Source organism: Pochonia chlamydosporia, assembly GCF_001653235.2.
Source record: "Pochonia chlamydosporia 170 chromosome Unknown PCv3seq00015, whole genome shotgun sequence".
In the NCBI taxonomy this organism is placed as follows: domain Eukaryota; kingdom Fungi; phylum Ascomycota; class Sordariomycetes; order Hypocreales; family Clavicipitaceae; genus Pochonia; species Pochonia chlamydosporia.
In genome coordinates this window covers 667470-683489 of record NW_019154050.1, presented here as the reverse complement: position 1 = coordinate 683489, position 16020 = coordinate 667470, and the positions used below count along the sequence as shown (strand labels likewise).

Here is a 16020-nt window from a genome sequence, read left to right as displayed (position 1 = left end):
TCCACTGAATCGGATTAGATTGTTCCATTTGTAATGGATTTAAGGAACTCACCAATGTCGGGCGACAACTGCAAATCCCGTTGTCGCAAAGGGGAATTCTGATCCAAGTGGCTTGATTTCATATGTTCCAGATATACACAGTGTGTCCAATAGTGTTATATTACCATATATGATTAGATTTTCGAAGGTCATATCATATATGATATGGCCATGGCCCTCACCATATCATATGAGGCTGATATGATATGATCACAATATATGATAATATACACGGCCATATTATTCACGTGATAGTCCTAAGTCTGCGAATTGATCGCAGATACGCAACAGCAGCCGGGCAGACACAACCCAATCAAAGTCTCATAAGCTATGGAAATTATAGTGGAATCTCTCCGCCTGCATCCAGGTCGTCGGCAAAGGCCACCCTGCTGCCTTTGCCAAGCCATGATTTGAGGCATTCCGTAGCCTCAATACTTTCAATGCCCATGCGATTCCTACGGTCTGTAATAGTGATCTTTGTACCCGAAAACAGGCGTTCTGGCTCCGCCGACATTGCCGGAATGGACAATACATCTAAAGCCATGATAGACAGAGCTGGGTAAGACTTCCTTTGAGTAGGCTCAAGCCACCAGGATCGAGGATCCGTCATTTCTGGTACTATTGGAGCAAGAAGATACTTTGTATACTCGTCCTGACCGAGGCTGCTCCCTTTCCTCTGCTGCGCCCACTTGTGAAAGGAGTTCTTGACCTCATTACCGGCTTCTGACGTCTGAGTAGGGACTGTGACTGCAGTGGATTTATATTCTTTGGTCCAGAAATCCAACATTTGTTTCCGACAAGGTTCCCGCCAGTCTGAAGGCCAATTGTTGTCAATATAGTCCCACTTCCACTGTGGAGATAATACTAGTGCTGCAATATAGACCGGCGATCTGTCCGTCAAGCTGTAATACTTATCCAGCTTGGCCCAGCCAGAGTTGCAACAAGGACTCATGAACGGGTCATTCGCATATTTTTCCTTTGCAGTCTCGAACTGCTCAAGGAGGAAGTCCATTGTCGGCAATACTCTGTCAATGGTTGCATTGCGACCTTCTGTCCCTGTTGTGGCATCATAGAAGAACAACAGGAAGTCCTGGAGCTTTTGCAATTCTTGCCAGTCCTTTTCCGACAACGGGTCGTCGCTGTTCTCTTGATACTGGTGGCAAAAGAGGTTGATCGCAGTCTTGAGCTTCGTTGCAGTACGGATCATCGCATACCAAGAGTTCCAGCTAGTAGAGTTGTCCCGTACGAGGTTGCGGCCGCCACTGAGCTCTCTGAAATTGGCCAAGCGTTGTGGGCTCCGCTGGATATATGCCACGATATTATGTAGTTTCCCAAGAGGCCCCTTGCGTCGCCATTGCTCCATCTCGAGTTCCGTGGGCGTTGTCAAGGCGCTCGTATTATTCTCATCTGCAAGAGATTCATCGTTGGTCTGAAAGAGAAAGGACTGAGCGGCTAGGTTTATGATATGGCCGTTGCAGCGCAGGCGGTGGTGTTCCGCATTGTAGACAATCTGATACTGGTCGAAAAGTACTATTCACGGGCCACTTAGCATGGGTCACGGGCTGTGAATGCATTGTGGTCTGTAAACCCCCGCTGTACAATGCGTGAGCTGGCCATATGACGTACGTACGCGTAGAAAGAGCCTTCATCATTGTACCGTTGTTGTCTGCATTGTCCATCATGAAATAGCCCACTTTGGAGGCAATTCCATAGTCGTTGATAATTTCCATAACACAGTCTGCCATATTTGGGCCCGAGTGCTTGCCGTCGAGTTCTCTTAAAGCCAGAACGGAGTATTCTAACTGGCCGGATTCGGATGTATAGTGTGCAACAATGCCAAGAATCGCAAGGGCATTAGGCGAAGTCCAGAGATCAACTGTGAAGTGTACTTTCGAGAGAGCTGACTGGATCTCGCGTTTGACTCGAAGTTTCTGGGTCTCATATATCCGCAAGGTCCAACTGCGTATAGTTGAAGGAGAGTTTGGCAGCCAGTTGTCGATCGCTGGATTCAGGAAGCAAAGTAAGGCCCTGAATTCTGCTTGCTTTGCCATACGAAAAGAGACGCTGCAGGTCGTGATCCACCGTACGTATAGTTGTTCGAGGACGGCGGGGTCTACATCGTGAGTTGCAATCGTGGATAGACAGCGGCGTTTATAGTCGGTGGTTTGATGGGCCTTTTCGAAGGCGTCGACGATTGTGGCTTGCATCAATGCAGTTCGGGTTTCTTGGGTAGAAGATATATCGATATTATGCCGATCCTTTAAATGAGTTGAAATAACAGTTGTTCCACCAGACTCGAGATACTCCTTTGCGCAGTACTTGCAGCGCCATATTGACTTCCCCTTCGCATTGAGAGTAACCTCGTTGCGGCCGACGGGTGTATAGTGCCACACTTTGGAGTAGCGCCTTTTCGTAGCGGCCGAGGCGGTTATGGAAGGAGAGGACAGTGTAGGATCATGACATGGTGAATCAAGGTTGTCTAATGGCTCGCTCCCAAGCCGCGAGAGCATATCAGAAGGTTGTGACGACATTATGTTGATACATTGTAATGGTCTTAGTGAGCATATTGACAACAGACTAAGCGAATACGAACGGATGCAGAAATAAGAAAAGGGGAGGGGAGTTTGAATGAGCCCCTGAGAATCAAGCCAATCTCGCTTGCCACAGGTTCCCTGCATGGGCTGCTTGGGAAGGAACCTTAAAGCGCAAGCTGAAAAAAAGTCTTCGGGCTAACCTATAGTGCCTTGAAGAGGCAGATATTTGACCTCTGTTGTGCTCGTTGAGTCATGGAAATCACTATGTTCCAGTATCAATACGGCAATATATGGTCATATCCCGGATGCCGATATCATACGGCCACCATATGAGATTATGGGATATCATACGGTCACCATATCATATCATATGGTAATATCAATATATGGTAATACGTATTGCCATATCGCAAATACTATTGGACACACTGGATATACAATACTATACAATTTTATTACGCCCGGTGGAGAATCTCCAAAAAGGGCAACTATAAACCTAAAGGCTGTGTACATTCTGGAGCTAGCCTGTGTCTCATTAAAGCCCATGTGTCTTTATCATCCAGTTTCTGCTTTTACAATCTGTCCTGTTGTTTCGCTACGGTTTCTCGTGTTTTATCATTCTTTACAGCGGGCTAGCTTGGAGAGTTCCAGATATAACTCTGCTTGTTTGTGGTGTTCGATGAGACCTCGAGGGCCCGCCATGTCGTATTCTCGAAGGTTGTCTACTTCGACCCAGCCGACACTGGCTCCACCAGGGAATTCTGTGCCATCGAAGTACATGACAGGATATGATCTTTTGGATTCCAACTCTTCGCCGTCTTCGTACGACTTTTGCCACGAAAGGTTTTGGGATTCAGAGTCGTATACGTAGCATTCAGGAATGTTCTTCGTAAGGCCGAGAGTTTCCATGGTCTCCGGTACACCGACGGCTTCAATATTCTGTTTAGGCAGCAGGAGCGTGAGGCACCATGACTTGTAGAATGTCCGATAGATTCTCCCTGGAACTCTCGGTTTCAAGGATTCATGGAGCCTCTCAGACTTGTCAGCAATCAATATTGATTGATAACGCCTGTAGTTATTGATATTGATATTGAAAATATATCGATAACGTGGGTGCATAACGAGTCGCGCAACATAACGAGCCGCGCACCGAACCTCACCTTCTCGCAAAGAATGTACAAGTTGAGCCCCGGATCAGAAACATACGTGTGCTTTTTAATTTCCTAATAACTTGTTTTGAAATGGAGTTATGCGGTGGTATACGAAAGTATGTATCCGCATACCTCGCAACAACATGGAAAATTTGGACAAGGATTGAATGCACACCGGGTACATGAACTACTCAACGAGTCTAATAATCAGAGACCCAATCAACTACACGACTTACACTGGTTGATCAACTTAGTGTATTACACTCAACTAAATCAACTAAATCAGGACAATCCTGACTAATCAATTAAACTAAATTTGGGCCTCTCGTGTACGTGGATTTAGTTGATTTCAGTGTAACTGTTGATGGTTAAAGGGCTGCACATTTGATCTCGAACTTAGCTTCAGGGTAGGTTCGGCTGCGGGCGAGACGACAAGTCAGCTTCCTCCCCCTATTCTACATCCGTAATTTGTATTCTAACCAAAGTGCCTTAAGGTAGAGCCTCCGCTACTGCGTCGTGCGTCTGTTGATCCTTGGTTGATTGACTTCGGCATCTTTTTACCCATCTTGGAACCGTATTGCCATGTTTTGAATGCCGTGTAGCGGAACGATGGCTGATGCCTAGTTTATTGAAATATCTTCCTGCTAGCTAGCACCTGCTTGATCATCACATAACACCTATTTCTGGCCATCTACAACAAGTATCATCGCTTCTTTTCTGTAAGGGGTCGCCGGTCGGCCCCAGTAAGTTCCGTAAGGGGACACGCGGCTCATTCAGCTAACAAAAAAGAGAGAGCAGACGTTCTCGAGGGGTGGACTCTCTACTATGGTGGTTAACTGGGCAGTCAATGCTCAGGGGCTGGTTGTGAGACCCTCATTTGGTGGCGTTATCAGCATTGCCATCAACCCAGGTGCACGGCAACGAGTTAGTCCGTGACACTTTCACATTATGTCTTTATGTTTACTATGACCATGAGCGCTTCGGAATTCCTAGAATCGTCCCCAATTTCTATCGATGATGTCCCAATTGACTTCGAACTCCCAGTGCCTTCCACGCCTGCTTCTTCTGCCGAGAGCTCATTGACGCCGTTCTCCCCGCCGCCGACGACATTGCCCACTCCTGATAAGTACGATACGCGTCTTTGGGGACATTTTCCGGGTTGGGTATGGTCAGAAAGAAGCAAAGACAACTACTCATGGGCTTGGGAATATGGATACGACATACAACATGACGACGAGCGCAGATGGGTCTGCAAGCCGTGTATTCAGAAGAACGACCCCAGACCTAAGAATTTCGTTGCTATTGGCCTTCAGAATGCGCTGAATCACTTATACAAGGATCACGGAATATCTGCACCAGATAACAAGACAAAGTCCGGCTTGCAAAAGAAAGCCGAGGAGAAGCCAGGGAGCAAGAGGCCAAGATCGATTGTGGATATATGGAAGCTCGACCCTTTAAGACCTCGAGAACAGGCGATTGCCAACTCTATGATACGCGGATTTAATCGAAATCACTTTCAACGTCTCCTGATCGAGTGGATAGTCGACACGAATCAGCCCTTTAGTGTTGTTGAACATGAGAGACTCCGGGATATCTTCGAATACCTTAACCCTGCAGTCAAGATCACGAACGCCAACATCTCTGATACCACAGTTCGCGCGCTCATCAACTCCGAATTTAAAAAGCACAAGGCGCGCGTCATTGAAGCCCTGCGAAAGAGCCCCGGCTTAATACACGTCAGCTTTGACGGATGGAGGGCGCGGAATCGACACTCGTTATACGGTATCGTGTGCTTCTTCAGGGACGAGAATAGCAAGCCCCACAAGGTCGCTCTGGGGGTCCCCGTAGACTCCGAGGAAAATGCGGATCCGGCTCAGGCGAGACGGTCGAGACCGGGTGAGCCATGCATGGATGCCTGGGTGAGCCGCCCTCAAAAAGGTCGCGCGACCACCGCGCGACGCAACATCCTGCAACCAACATTCACAATTCAGTTTTTCGAAATATCGACGTGACCCCGACAATGTACAGGCTACGGAGAAGGAAGGATGTAGCAGTTTAAATGGAAGCCCCTTTCCCTCCGTAGCCTCGCGTTTTGCTACCATCCTCTTTCATCCATTGTCAGTTACCGTCCGGTTCTCCTGTGACCATGTCCTCATCGAAGCAACGATTCCGACTAACTGATCCTGCGGCAGTTGCAGACCGCGCCAAATCCCGCGGCTGGAAGGCTGACGAACATCTTGAGAACGATAAGCAGAGGGACTTGAACAAATATGATGACAAAGTTAAGGAGAAGCAAGATCAGGTGCTTCACAAATACGCCATGTAAGGGCGATGAGCAACAAAGGACATTCCACTCTGCTAATATGCACATAGTTGGCACTGGGACAAGTCCGGACGCAATGTCGACTTCGAACCGTACAAAGACGTACTGCTTCGCGAAGGGGCACCCATACCTCCTATTCAGGAGCTTAAGGATTTCTGGAGATTTTATAAAGATCAGTCGGTCGGAAGACTTCGTGAACGTCCCACTGCGCCAACACTCAAAGCAAGAGCAAAAGAGTTCAAGGGCGGCTATATGCGTATGACTGGAAATCTCCTTAACGACGAAGATACCAGGGAAATTAATTACGTGCGTTTAACCAAGCAGCAGATTTTACCCTTTTTTTTTTTTTAACCTTCACTAACTATCACACAGTGGTTAAAAAATGTCCTGCCTTTCGAGGAGAACAGTGGTGTTAAGGACATCGTGATGCCAAAGTACAACTACAAACCAGTTGACCTGGATCGGCACCTCGACGCTCTATATACCAGGGGAGACCTGGGGATCACACACGAGAGGACTAGGTTTCAGTTCCACCTGATTCTCCTTATGTTTGCCAACACTGGAGCTCGAAAAGGCGGGCTATTAACAGATGGGATAAAGTACAAGGTAATGGTTACACTCCAAAATCTCAAACTCTAGCGAACATACTCTTATTGAGCCTCTAGGATATCCGACTTGTCCTCGAAAGAACTGGCAATGGTGGTCGACGGTTTATTTTCGGCCATTATCAACGAACGGTTAAGAACAATAAGGATCCGGAGAACAATAAGTAAGATATACCCCTTGCGCCCGAGGCTCATTCGAAGCTGATGGGCCTAGATTTGGTGCTACTGGCCGAGAGCATAAAGTTCTTCGTTACAATGCTGTTTTTCTATTGCTACTACTTGCCATCGCAGACAATGCTCTTGATCGAGACGATTTCGTTCAGATTCTAAAAGGGAATGGAGACGGGCCAATAGAATGGAATGCTGCAGCCCTGGAGACTCCTATCTGCAGATCAGTCAATCGACAGGGTACGGTCGATGACACGAAACCCATGAGCGAGTTTGTGTTTTTAGGCATATTCAAGAAGCTTTTCATGGCAGAATACGACTATTCGCGTGCTTCTATGCACATGATTAGGCGTGAAATTGGCAAGCAGCTTGATGGTACGTATTGTATCTCCATAGCCCAAGCATAAAGAGGTTGACTAGCGATCAGAGCGATATACTGAGGTAGAAAGATCTCAACACCTCACCCAAGCCGACAAAGTTGTATTTGGCCAAAGCTACGTTGCATTTGTTTCTTCCTGCGATGGATTTGCCGCATTCATGCGCGAGAAGCCGGATCATGCAGCGGTTGAATATTTCCAGGGTGTCAGTCAGTTCTGGCAGCCTGGCCTTCCCACCAAGTTGCCCGCCGCTTTAAGAGACAAAATAAACAATCACCCCGATATTTTGGAGCTGAAGAGAGAAATAAAAGCATCGGGATCCATCCGATGGGATAAAAACACTACGAAAAACCAGTTGAATGCTTTAAGAAAACGGCTTGAGAGAGGGGCTCTGGAGGAGCATCGCTCTAAATGTTTCAAAGAAAAGCGGCGAGATAGGTTACTGCGTGGCAGCCATCGCAGTGCGGACGACGACGACGACGCGGACCCGCTTAATGATCTAATACCCGAGAAGGGCCGTGTTGCACAAGCCATGATACGCACATTACCCGTTGATCATGCCAAACAGCCAGGCATCATGCGAGATGCTCTTTTACTACTCACAGGACCTGGGAGCGTTTACTATCGTCCCCAAGAGGTGCCCAAGAATGGACTCTGCCCATATTGCGGGTTAGCAGTGAAGAGGTTCGCTAGAGGACGACTTCATCCACATAAGAGTATGTCACTAACTAGTTTGTAGCCTTCCGCCTCGACAGCGATCTCAGCATATTCACCGTTGTCGAAGAAAGTCAACAGCGGAGACTTTAGGCGTGAGCTGGACCGACCTGAAATTTTGCTACTTCTGTATGGCGTTCTATACAAGAGAGGATTGGCAAGACGATTGTCAGAACCACCTGTCACATCTAAAGCACTGCTGCTCGATTACGTACAGACATACGCTACTGCGTCCAGCCTTTTGCCCACTCTGCAAGCAGACAAAAGACCTTCCAGCGAGCGACCGGCTACAGTATTGGGAACGGGATGCCGATGCCATTCGTCATATTGAGGAAACCCACGGCTGGGTTTGGTTATGCGCTGAATGTAACTTCTCATGCTATAGGAGACGGCCGGGCCTCTATCATCTTCACGACGCACACGGCTACAGCATCTCAAATGCTAAATTGATTCAAGGAGAGATCGCGGAGTCAGTACCGGATTCGACGACACAGCTAGTAGCTGTTGATTACAACGCACCAAATGGAAGCAACAACTTTGAGTCTATATCGTTCCTGCCGTCGCCGGCGCCAGATCTGCCCCTTGAAGCTCGGGAAGAAAACTTCTACAACTTGCACACAATGCTAGACCCTCAACTCTTGGCTGGGAGCGATCCCTGCAGCGATACCTGCGCCGATCCTTCAACTGGAATGTTTTACGAGTCATCAACGAGCGATACAGCCTCATTTTGGGACGATACTTGCGACATGGATCCATTGGATGAACTCATGTCCGAATACATAACGTTCCCGGCGGATGCCGCCGAGGGTGGTCCTCTGCCTAATGAGATTTCGAATACTGGTGACGTGATCGACTTGACTGGCGACGATAAATTAACCCCACAGACGACGGAACCGTTATCTACGGAGCAGCACCGGCCGCGACAGCCTAACCCGGGAGATGACAACTCTGTTCCAGACCATACGGCCTGCCCGGCTGCATCTCATCTAGGCCCATTGCCAACTCTCCAAGCGGCCGAGGAGCGAGCCTCAGATCAGACTCGCCGAGATACAGATGCATTGCCCCCGTTGCTGCCGGAGCGCAGAGAAAGCAACGTCGTTGCCGAAGCGAGCGAAATGAACCCAGAACCAGAAATCCGGACGAACTCGCACGTAGACCACCAAAAAGGCAACCATCATCAGAGTGTCAAACAAGCGGTGCGAATTCGACTGAAAACTTCTTCGCCCGCTAAATTTGATAACAATCGGCACACCAACCTAGCAACATTGATCGATGTACCCTCTCCATCTTATAAATTGCACTCTACAGACTTAGGAGGGCGAGGAAGCTCTCCCAAACGGACGCGAATAAAGCTACATTGTCAAAAGAGGCTAGGATCAAGGGATGATGATGAAAGACTTCGAGCTGAGCAGCCTAAGCGCAAACGCCAGAAAACTAATGTCTACAATGTCAAGCGTTATCTGGCTATCTGGGGCAAAGTTTTCCTTGAATGGGATGATGGCACAACCGGCTGGGAGCCTAAGGGTAACATTTTAGATCGAGAAGGGCTGGCTAATTTCCAAGCGAGATACGAAGGCATTGATGAAGGCGCTGACATCCTCGATATTAAAGCATCTGGGCCCCAGAGGTACCAATTTCTAGTGCATTGGCATGGGCGTCCAGATAGTGAGGATCGGTGGGTTGACGAGAAGTACATGAACAGAAAACGAATTGAGGCTACGATCGCAAAGGCGAGGGCAAACTCACCAGCATCTAAGAGGAGACGTTCTAGAAGGAGCCGATGATGTCTATTCCAATGGGAAAGGTAGTCATGTAACTGGGGACAAGACTAGTGATGTTGTACTTTTCGTACAACACTGTTGTACGTACGTACGTACAAGAAGAAAAAGTACGTACGCGTACTGCGTACGTACGATATTCCAAATAGGGGAATTTGTGGGTCACATCGTACAAATACGGAGCTGTACAAAAGCTCTGTTGGCTCAACGCACTCCTGATTTTGTACCAATTGAAGGTATCGCTAAAAAGATGGCGCCCACCAAAGCTAACCCTAAAAAAGCGCTGGGCGGATCTTGAGGAGAAGGACTGGCTAGAACTCGAAGATTCATATCTCGAGTTATTTGTGAATGCGCAGGGCAAGAAGGTCTGGATGGACGGCGCGATGGCCTCAACCAATGAGGATTTTGAGTGGGAGGTGTATTACAGTCGACGGGTGATATATTGGGTGTTGACACTGAGGTGGAATCTGAGGTTTGAGGCTCAAAAATGGTGCAAGGGCAGGGCTCACTATTGCCCAAAAAGGAAGGGGAAATTTGTATGTATGTACTGTACTGTACAACCCCATTGTACGTACGGTACTAGGGCTAAAATACAGTACTGTACGTACACGTACTGTACAAGGCCACATCACTAGACAAGACGGGTAGCAGTTTTTCTGTAGTAGCGGTTATTTGGCAGGCAGAGCCTTGGCGCTTAGAACTACATTTCTAAATCTGGTGAACTAGATTCCTGTTATCAAAATTCTGAAAATTCAGTGGCAATTACCGGCAATTAAATATACCTCAGCGCGTAATTAGCCTAGCATGACTTGCTCTATTTCCTTCAAGCAGCTAATATGTCGAAAGCGAGCAACGTCGATAGGGCCCAGTGGAGAACGGAGTGTAGAAAAAGGCTTGCAGGCCATATAAGTAAGTAAGCCGCCATTTTGCCAACAGGGCTAACCCGTCAACAGGTGAGACATTGAATGTGAGCGTTGATCCAGCCAATATTCGCTTAATACCAGCCAAGGATGATCCATACTACTGGCAGTCATTGCCAGGAAAATCTTATCTATTCGATAAACATCTCAGCAAGCTTTCTATTGGGCCTTTAATGGAACTCTGCCGGGAAGTGGGAACATCTTTTTGGGCTGTCACGCCATCAGTAGAAAAGTCAACGAACTCTGCAGCCCGAGAAAAGAGCCCTCAAAAGCAAAAGACAATGCCACATGACGAAGCATTAAAAGCCACGCATGAACTCAGGAAGAGACTGAAGGTGTTTCAAAGAGAGCGTCGGCGGCTGCGGCGCCAAAATGAGATGCAAAAGACCTTGATTTCCAAGTACAGAAGCATTATGGGCAGCTTTCTCAAGGATAGCTCATTCACGTTGGGATATTGATAAACGTAACGGTCCTATATTAACCAAACCAAGAATTGAACATATCCGCTATCTTGCCCAATAAATTTGTAGTGATAAGCTTGCAAACGGCAGAAACACATACCCGGTTATTTGGTGAGAATCGACCGATAGCTTGAGGCTAACCGGAGGAAAATTTCGTGCATCAGTCCCACGGAGACTTCGTTTCGGAAGAAGCCTCGTCACTGGTGACTTAATTCCTGACCCAAACGACCTCGTTACTCTCCAGGAGACCCGAGATTCAACGAGTACCCGCTTGCGACTCGACTTACCTCAGGCAATACATCCCCTGCGAAGCTCAATTGCCACAGTGTATCTTGAATGCGGCTACTTTGTATCTCCAATCCAACCTTCATGCTTACCTCTTGTCTTAGCTCTAAATTCGGTCACACAGAATAGGTCTCGAGGAAGTCATAGCCGACGAGCACTGTATTTCATCACGCAGCCACAGTGCTGAACCATTAACATGGTGCCTACGCCCTAGCTCACCCAACGGCGTAGGTACGGTTTTTTGCTTGACGAAATGCTGCAGGTTTCTTCCGTCCAAGCTCCTGAGCAACCCCAAATCCATGGAAGCTAGGCGACCTGCTTATCCTCTGGTGTACTGACACAGACACAGCCAACCGATGTACTGGGTGCTAGGGTGGTCAGATAATTGGCCAATATTAAAAGTAAGGGTAGCCAATCCGGCCACTGGATGTTGGCTGTTTCTAAAGCGCAGATGCCGGTGTCGATGTAGTTAAAATCACGTATTTCTGTTTGCTCAATTTTGCAACTTCATAACACCTGTTCGGGTAGTGGGGTGTTCACATCAACCATGCTCCCTGTTCGTTGTCCACCAAACAGAGCGACCGCATACTGGGTGTGTATGAGAGGTGCATGTGGTGTCGCTTTAGCTGTAATCGCTCCTTTCTATTGCTCAGTTGTTGTTTAATTTATGGCCTATTCAGGTAAGAGAGTGTCGTCCGAATCTCACTCCCTCTTCATTTTCTACCAATAAAGCGACTGGAAGTTGGGTGTTTTTTTGAGATTGCGCATGGCGTAACTGTAGTCAAGACCGCTTCGTTCTATTGCTCGATTCTGACTCTTTGTAGGGCAATTTTTTGTATGAGGGGTGTTACCTGAATTCCACGCCAGGTCACTCTCTAACCAATAAGGCTGCAGTGAGAACACGTAACGAACGACCCCCCCCCCCAGGAAACCAACAGGAGTATGCACCCCTCTTCATTTCTGGCATACAAGACTTAGAGGAGGCGCTGAACAAAACCACGCCAGGTGCCCAAAAAAAACTCTGTCCTGTAAAAATTTTCTTCACCGAGGTGGACCACCAAGATCACCTTGGTAGGACAGAATTTGCAGATTCCGACTACGATTATTGGGCACATGAGCCCATCGTAGTATTAGCGGTCAAAGGATGGCACCGGAAGAGTTCATTGCCTCTTCCAAACTGTTCTCAGCAGCGCGTCCAGCAGACCCACGGCCACCTCCAAAACCAAGCAGCCAGGGTTATTAGAAAGCCTCTATGTCCAAAAACAATGATGGCAGGCCGTGGAGGTTGTCTTTCTGAGTGTAAATTTGCCAGAGGGCTAATGATAGATTTCCGAAGGGTGTCCCTACCACCAATTCTTCGCCATTTCCATCATTTGGTTACTGGGAGATGGATGGGTTATGGCATCAGCTCTAGCGGTGGCTTGGGAAATCAACGGCTGGCCATACTGTCCACTCTGAGACATGTAGTGTAAAACAGAGCTTACGGATTACTGGGAAAGAGCGCCAACTCGAGTCCCGCTCTGTAGCACTACATCTATCAATCAATATTCTGTGTATTTCCGTCTAGCGGCTAGAACTGTGTTTCAGCAACAATAAGCTTCCTCCGCAGCCAGGTTTCTGTCCGAAGTTCTTCTTGTGGTGGTGTGTCGTAGCTGCTCGATTCTCCAACTTGCGCGGGTCTACTGGTGAAGATGGCCATCTCGCTTCACCTCCCCAAGTTCTACCTTACAACCCCCGGTGAACTGCAAGACAAGGGTCATCGTCTGCTTTTCAACGCCAACTAAATCGACCGTTTCTCCTTCCGGGAGCCGGATGCTCGGATAACGCTGGAGTATTCGGACGATAGTAAAAGCAGCCTCTGTAAGAGCAAAGTCCACTACTCACGTTAGTTCCATCAACCACTGGGTTCAAAAATTCATAAAGTCAAACCTAGTGCCGTCAAACTCCCTAAGGCTCCTAACGGTAATGGTCGCGGCCAGTAATTCTACAAACACATCACACACCACATCAGGTCTGCCCGGCCCTAGCCAAGTTTTTCTCCAGGGTCGGAAATGGTGCCATGAGCCTTGCATCTGCTAAGACACTGACAACTCTCACTCGTATATCATTCCTGCTACAAGATACATGGACATGCGCTAGCTTTTCCGGTAACTTCTGTCTTGTCGGCACTCGGCTTGTGCGAAAGTGCAGCCCCGTCTTCAAAATAACCATATGGTAGCCAGCCATCAAAGAGTAATCGCATACAGATCCGCAATTGAATAGCTAACCGGGTCAGGGCTGGCGGTCGGAAATTGGATTGGGCGTCAGAAATTCCGTAATATCCACACACGAACTATATCTGTAGTTATGCAACAGGAACGAGTAAAAGACTTGATGCTTCTGCGGCCGTGTAGAGAACAGTTGATGTAGGAGTGAAGTTTGGACGGCGGGAGCGCAGGGAAGACGGCAAGGTGGCCATGCACTCAATCCGTCCAATAAAGCCATGTTACTGTCAAGAGGTATGGCCGGCCAATAAAGAAAGGGATTGAAACTAACCAATTAATCATACGGGTGTGCGGTCTTGAAGCCAATTGACTGCATGGAACCGATGCCTACGATGAAAGAAGCTTGAGGGTAGCAGCCGTCCAATGGCAGGGAAAGTGCTTTACGATTAACCGACTCTGGCCCTTACCTTTCACATTTCAGTGTCTGAAAGGGTCTATCGGATTCCCCCCAAAGACGTGATGGGTGTCGTCCATTTCCACCCGAGGCGACAATACCACATTTTACTCTACGCTCCAGTGGCATTGAATAAATCTCTAACGTCCACTAGACCTCCAGTTGTAGAAAAAGTCCTGTCCCATCGCTCCGTACCCAACTTCATGCACACACAGTGCCTCCAGTCGTAGCGTAGCGTCGTCACCGTGAATAGAATGTCGGCAAAATACCAGAAAATGGTAATGAAAAGGGTGCCATGGTAAGCAAATTTAGGTGGAAGGGGTAGCCAACCCTTGTAAATACAAATTAGAGAAATGCCGAAGTGAAATTCTCTACTTCGCGTGCTCTCGTAGGTTACTGTTCTCTTTGTACTAGGCCTAAATCAATGCACCATCTCACCTTCCTGTCTCTTAGAGCCATGAGAAACCAACGCAATGACGGCAGAAAGCTACTGCTCTTGGGAGAGACGAGTACGTGGATAATGCTGTAATGAATCGTCAAGACATGCTAACGAACGCAGTGCCTTGGCAGAGGTACGACTTTACTTTGCCGGTACACTTGAAGAGAGTCACGATATTTACAACCAAAGGGATAACGACCTTATTCTTACAGGGTATCGGTAAGGACATCGTCAGCTCTTATGCCACGTAGGACACGGTTCATTTGACTGTCAGCTACCCGTCATTTTCCTACACGGGATCTATCACGAGCATATTTAAGGCTCATAACGAAACCGGCAAGCACTCCTTCCTCTAGCCAGGCGGCAACAACTGCTAATTTCGTGTGAAACTCGCCCATAACAACAGCCAATATTTGGTCACATATCATTGGTGCCGTACAATTCCTCCTTGACTTCGCGAGATTCGTCCGGTTCCGTTTTGCCGTAGTGGCCGATGATCCCTCGCGAATCGACTACGAGACTTCCGACTTCCTTGCCGTGTCCCTGTATTACCTATGCGTCATCGTCTGTTTCGCCCTCTCCGCCGTCTTTCACACGTTTTCTGATCACAGCCTTGGTCTGTGTCTGTTTAGCAATAAACTCGACCACTTGGGCATTGTCTTCGTTATGTGGGGCTCTGGGTTATCCTGTGCGCATTTTGCCCTCCGGTGTGCGTCTTCAACCGTTCGTGTATTGCATTTTTCTTCTATATTCCTTACCGCAGGCTCTTGTGCGTGTATTACCCTGCGCCCGGACTTCCGCCGGCCTGATTGCCGCATCGGAAGGCTCCTTACGTATTGCTTCCTGGGCGCGAGTTTGTTCTTGCCGCTTCTCCAAGCTTGGCTTGCTCTCAAGTCTCTGAACAAGCTTGATCGCATTGCGGGTCTGTGGTCATTTCTCGGCCTGGCGACGGTAAATTTCGCCGGGGGTGCATTGTATGTAGCTAGAGTGCCGGAAAGATGGCTGCCAGGGAAACTTGATCTATTGGGACACAGCCATGATTGGATGCATATACTGGTGATATTAGGGGCTCACATCAGACTGCAAGGACTGCTGGGACTATACCAGCGCTGGGGGGTTGATGCAAGTATGCACTGTCAGAATGGGCCATCTTGAACAACCAAACTTGGCTGGCTGCAATTGATGCCATTACTTTTGCGGGTGCCGGTATAGGGCTGCGTAGCAATCGGGCCAAAGAATATAACTTCTTACTAGGATTCTCTTGCTGCTTCCATTTCCATATGAAAGTCCGGTCCCCTTTCGCACGATCCAATAGTGGCAATTTTTTTTTTCGCGTAGTGAATATGTCTCCTTATGTACCTAATTCATGTCTGCAGTGTGTAGGGCCCGATCTCATATGATGATGCCCGAGTTGTAAGGCAGCTGTCAAAGAAAACACGGATGCTGTCTGATGCGTACTAGTTTCATTTGCTATATCGTGCATCAAAATAAAACAAAATAAATAACAGACCTATTACGAATAACTAACAAAAGCCGCCTTCTCCAACCTTCGTTCGCGCCGCTGCCAA

General features: G+C 48.0%; 4 protein-coding genes across 4 annotated transcripts; 2 read left to right on the top strand and 2 right to left on the bottom strand.

Annotated features, from left to right (window-relative positions):
• Positions 1–376: 376 nt before the first annotated feature.
• VFPPC_18386 (Ribonuclease H-like protein) lies at positions 377–2570 on the bottom strand (the record flags this gene model as incomplete). Its single annotated transcript, XM_022430005.1, has 2 exons — positions 377–1569; positions 1670–2570. The coding sequence occupies 2 exons, from the start codon at positions 2568–2570 to the stop codon at positions 377–379; spliced, it is 2094 nt and encodes a 697-aa protein (XP_022285011.1).
• A 618-nt stretch (positions 2571–3188) lies between these two features.
• VFPPC_14913 (hypothetical protein) lies at positions 3189–3692 on the bottom strand (the record flags this gene model as incomplete). The annotated part of the gene is made up of 1 exon (XM_018292681.1): positions 3189–3692. One exon carries the CDS (start codon positions 3690–3692, stop codon positions 3189–3191), a length of 504 nt encoding a protein of 167 aa, XP_018136162.1.
• A 1003-nt stretch (positions 3693–4695) lies between these two features.
• Positions 4696–5736, top strand: VFPPC_18387 (restless-like transposase; the record flags this gene model as incomplete). The annotated part of the gene is made up of 1 exon (XM_022430006.1): positions 4696–5736. The coding sequence occupies one exon, from the start codon at positions 4696–4698 to the stop codon at positions 5734–5736; it is 1041 nt and encodes a 346-aa protein (XP_022285010.1).
• An 8805-nt stretch (positions 5737–14541) lies between these two features.
• On the top strand, positions 14542–15607 carry VFPPC_17073 (adiponectin receptor protein 1; the record flags this gene model as incomplete). The annotated part of the gene is made up of 2 exons (XM_018294822.1): positions 14542–14686; positions 14859–15607. The coding sequence occupies 2 exons, from the start codon at positions 14542–14544 to the stop codon at positions 15605–15607; spliced, it is 894 nt and encodes a 297-aa protein (XP_018136159.1).
• Between the last annotated feature and the right edge of the window lie 413 nt (positions 15608–16020).